The sequence below is a fragment of the Babylonia areolata genome, chromosome 20 (genome assembly GCF_041734735.1).
Source record: "Babylonia areolata isolate BAREFJ2019XMU chromosome 20, ASM4173473v1, whole genome shotgun sequence".
Classification (NCBI taxonomy): Eukaryota; Metazoa; Mollusca; class Gastropoda; order Neogastropoda; family Buccinidae; genus Babylonia; species Babylonia areolata.
In genome coordinates, this window is record NC_134895.1 from 10047429 (window position 1) to 10052428 (window position 5000).

A 5000-nucleotide genomic window follows, 5' to 3' on the forward strand; every position below is an offset into this window, starting at 1 on the left:
ATATATAAACATTGGAAATAGACTTGTTCTGCTATTTCAACTCGAAGCTGCCTTGGTTATACAAATATCTGGATTGTTGAAGGTTAAACCAAAAAAACAAAACAAACAAAAACAGCAACAACAAAAAACAAACAAACAAAAAGACACAAAAACACACACACAAAAAAACAACAAAAAAAACAACTGTTATGCTCGACTGAACTATATCAAGATGACCCTTAACGGAAGAGAATGATTGACAGAGCGAGACAAGCAGACGAACAGGCAGACAGAGACAGAGACAAAGAGAGACTGGCAGACAGAGACAGACATGTGGAGTGATGGCCCAGAGGTAACGCGTCCGCCTAGGAAGCGAGAGAATCTGAGCGCGCTTGTTCGAATCACGGCTCAGCCACCGATATTTTCTGCCCCTCCACCTTGAGTGGTGGTCTGGACGCTAGTCATTCGGATGAGACGATAAACCGAGGTCCCGTGTGCAGCATGCACTTAGCACACGTAAAAGAACCCACGGCAACAAAAGGGATGTTCCTGGCAAAATTCTGTAGAAAAATCCACTGCGATAGGAAAAACAAATAAAACTGCACGCAGGAAAAAATACCAAAAAAAATGGGTGGCGCTGTAGTGTAGCGACGCGCTCTGCTCTCCCTGGGGAGAGCAGCTCGAATTTCACACAGAGAAATCTGTTGTGATAAAAAGAAATACAAATACAAAAATACAGACAGACAGACAGACAGACAGGGAAACAGAAGTGAGAAAACAAGAAGACGGAGCATCGATCCGTAGATAAACAGACAGACAGACAGACAGACAGACAGTATCAGTATCAGTATCAGTAGCTCAAGTAGGCGTCACTGCGTTCGGACAAATCCATATACGCTACCGTAACACCACATCTGCCAAGCAGATGCCTGACCAGCAGCGTAAGGCTACGCGCTTAGTCAGGCCTTGAAAAAAAAAAAAAAGAGAAAAGAAAAAAGTAAATGAATATTTAAATTTAAAAAAGAAAGAAAGAAGGAAAAATATACTCGTAATAATAATAATAACAATGATGATGATAATGATAATGATAATAATTAAAATGACGATGATGATAATGATGATAGTGAGAAGAAGAAGAAGAAGAAGAAGAAGAAGAAGAAATAATAATAATAATAATAATAATAATAATAATAATGTGATGATAATGATAATAATAATAATATAATAATAATAATAATAATAATAATAATAATAATAATAATAATGAGAAGAAGAAGGAGAAGAAGAAGAAGAAATAACAATAATAATAATAATAAGAAGAAGAATGAAAGAACAAAACAAAAACAGACGGAATGTGACAATCTGCTTTAATCTGAGCGGGGAACAACAACAACATTAACAACAACTGAAAATGCCAAGACGTCATGTATGACATACTGGGAAAGGTGCGCGCAAGAAGACGGTTAATGATTAGCAGACCTACTTCCTTCACCTACTTTTTTTTTTTTTTTTTTTTAAGGTAATAAAGGTATTATTGCACGTTTCGGGTTTCTCGACTTTTCCCTTGAGACGATGACCGAATTTTGCAGTTTTTGCTTGCTCCACTTTTAGAGATCGTACTTTGCATTGATTTTTTTTTTTTTTTTTTTTTTTTTTTCAAACCATGACTGTATTTTACGTCTTCAATTGCTCTGGTTTTTTTTCTTCTTCTTGTTCTTCTTCTTCTTCTTTTAAAACACTTACTGTACTTTGTGTGTTTCAATTGCTCAGAGTTTCTTTCGTTCTTTTGCTGTTTTTATGCATTGAGACAGACAGATAGCGAGATAGAGAGATATGGACGCTGTGCTTTCCACGAGCGACGCGCTCTCTCCTGGGAGAGCAGCCCGATTTTCACACAGAGAAATCTATTGTGATAAAAAAATAAATACAAGTACAAATGTTTCAATTGCTCGTGGTGTGTGTGTGTGTGTGTGTGTGTGTGTGTGTGTGTGTGTGTGTGTGTGTGTGTGTGTGTGTGTGTGTGTGTGTGTGTGTGTGTGTGTGTGTGTGTGTGTGTGTGTGTGTGTGTGTGTGTGTGTGTGTGTATTTTTGTGGGCTTTCTTTGTGTTTGTTTTTTTTTGCTAGTTTTTGTTTTTGTTTTTGTTGTTGTTGTTTTTGTTGCCTTTGTTGTTGTTTCTTTGGTTGGTTGGTTGGTTGGTTATTTTTGTTGTTTGTTTGTGTGTGTGTGTGTGTGTGTGTGTGTGTGTGTGTGTGTGTGTGTGTGTGTGTGTGTGTTTATTTGTTATTGTTATCTTCTTTTTTTTTCTTTGAGACGCTGACTTTGCATGATTCAGTTCAGTTGCTTGTTTGCTGCTGCAGTTGTTGTATCGTAAATGCTGTCGGTATTGTTGTTAATGTTCTTGTAGGATGCTAAAACGTTGCCTGCTTTGCATGTTATGATTGCTAGAGGTTGTTTGTTTGTTTGTTTGTTTGTTTGTTTGCTGTTTGTTTGTTTGTTTTGTTTGTTTGTTGTTTGTTTGTTTTTGTTTGTTTTTGTTAGTTTTTTTAGTTTGTTTGTTGTTTGTTTGTTTGTTGTTTGTTTGTTTGTTGTTTGTTTGTTGTTTGTTTGATTTTTGTTAGATTTTTTGTTTGTTGTTTGTTTGATTTTTGTTAGATTTTTTGTTTGTTGTGTGTTTTAACACTGACCGTACGTCACGTGTTCCATTGCTTTATTTTTCGGGGGGGGGGGTGGGGGGGGGTTTGGGGCGGAGGCAAGAGGGGGTTGTTGTTTTTCTTTAGGTGCTTTTGTGTTGTTGTTGTTTTTAATTATTGATTTTTTTTTTTAAGACATTGACTATACTATCGCATATTTCTAACGCTGACGATCTGTTGTGTCCCACCCACCCACCACCCACCCCCAACTACTCCACCCCACCCCCACCCCCCTCACCTCCACTACTGCCGTGTACACCACACACAAACAACACAGTTGGAGCGGAGCGAGTTCTACGCCATCGTGCACAACGTGAGCTGCGTGGTGCAGGGCAGCAACAAGATGCCCTGGGTTCTGTGCGTGCAGCCGCTGCTGGGTCTCCTCCTGGCCGGGGCCCTCTGGCTGCCAGCCTTCATCGCCGTCCTTGTCCTGCAGGTGGACGACAACTCTGGGCGTGAGTGTTGATGGGTTTTTTGGGTTTTGGGGGTTTGTGTCGTGTCGTGTCGTGTCGTGTCGTGCCGTGTGTCGTGTCGTGTCGTGTCGTGTCGTGTCGTGTCGTGTCGTGTCGTGTCGTGTCGTGTGTCGTGCGTCGTGTCGTATGTCGTATGTCGTGTCGTGTCGTGTCGTGTCGTGTCGTGTCGTGTCGTGTCGTGTCGTGTCGTGTGTCGTTTCGTGTCGTGTCGTGTCGTGTCGTGTGTCGTTTCGTGTCGTGTCGTGTCGTGTTGTGTGTCGTGCCGTGTCGTGTCGTGTCGTGTTGTGTGTCGTGTCGTGTCGTGTCGTGTCGTGTCGTGCCGTGCCGTGTCGTGGCGTGTCGTGTTGTGTGTCGTGTCGTGTTGTGTGTCGTGTCGTGTGGGTTGGGTTGGTCGGGGTGGGGTGGGGTGGTGTTGGGTTGTGTTGTGTTATGTTTGGGTTGGGTTGGGTTGGAGTTTGGGGTGGGTTGTGGTTTGGGTTGGGTTTGGGTTTGGGTTTGGTTTGGGTTGTGTTGGGTGTGTGGTATGTTTGTTGGGTTGTGTGTTGTGTGTGGTGTGTGTTATGTGATGTGTGATGTGTGTGATGTGTGGTGTGTGTTGTGTGTTGTGTTGTGTGTTGTGTGTGATGTGTGTCATGTGTGATGTGTGTTGTGTGTTTCAGTGGCACTGCCTGTCCGTCTGGTGGTCTTCGTGTTCCCTCTGGTCATCGTCAGCTGTGGCTACCTGGTCAAGTGGCGCCGCCGTTACTGGGTGGCCAAGGTACGTTATGTGCACACACGCACGCACACCCCCACACACAAACACACAAACATATGCACGCAAACACACACACACACACACACACACACACACACACACACACACACACACACACACACACACACACACACGCACGCACACACAACAGTGCACCCGCGCACGCACACACTCTCTCACTGACTCACCCACACACACACACACACTCACGCACCTTCACTTCACCTATCCACGCCCCCCCCCCCTCCCAATCCCCCCGACCCCATCCCTCCCAAGCCCCCCCCCCCCCCCCCCCCCCGCCCCTCCCCCTTCCCCCCCCCCCCCCACACACACACACACAAGGAAGAGAAGAAAAGAGGGTGAGATAAGATAAGCAGACAGCTATAAATGATGCATAAAAAGTGTCCGCCTTAAGCACCCCTCGTTCTGTAGTGCAGTGTGATTGTAGAGCTGTAAACAGACTTGGGAGGACCCAGGTTGTAAACCTGCCAAACACACACACACACACACACACACACACTGCTATAAACATCCCCTTTTGTTGGCTGTGTGTTCAGAAATGATTGCCTTGTTGTTGTTGTTGTTGTTGTTGTTACAGCTCATCAAATACTCGCTGTTGAAAAGTTATTATTTTTGATCAAAGAAAATATCTGGCTCGCGTAGAGGGTGAAACGATCTACAAAATGTGTCGGAACAGACAAAGACAGAATTCGTGTTGTGCTGTTGAACCTGTGTGAGTGAGTGAATGAGTGCTTTGCGATATTGCTGGTGTTCTGAAATGTGAGGCGCCATGTTGCAGGTGTGAGACGCCATATTGCAGGTGTTCATAAATGTGAGAGGCGCCATGTTGCAAGTGTTCATAATTACGTGAGACGCCATGTTGCAGGTGTGAGACGCCATGTTGCAGGTGTGAGACGCCATGTTGCAGGTGTGAGACGCCATGTTGCAGGTGTTCAAAACTATGTGAGACGCCATGTTGCAGGTGTTCATAACTATGTGAGACGCCATGTTGCAGGTGTGAGACGCCATGTTGCAGGTGTGAGACGCCATGTTGCAGGTGTTCAAAACTATGTGAGACGCCATGTTGCAGGTGTGAGACGCCA

At 44.1% G+C, this 5000-nt stretch overlaps 1 protein-coding gene across 1 annotated transcript in view; it reads left to right on the top strand.

Moving 5' to 3' along the window:
* Positions 1-5000, top strand: part of LOC143294818 (uncharacterized) — a 69023-nt gene that overhangs the window by 57122 nt on the left and 6901 nt on the right. Inside the window, exons 7-8 of the mRNA XM_076606314.1 lie at positions 2948-3125; positions 3803-3900. Of these exons, the coding sequence (XP_076462429.1) occupies positions 2948-3125; positions 3803-3900 (276 nt within the window). The remainder of the gene's footprint in view (positions 1-2947; positions 3126-3802; positions 3901-5000) is intronic.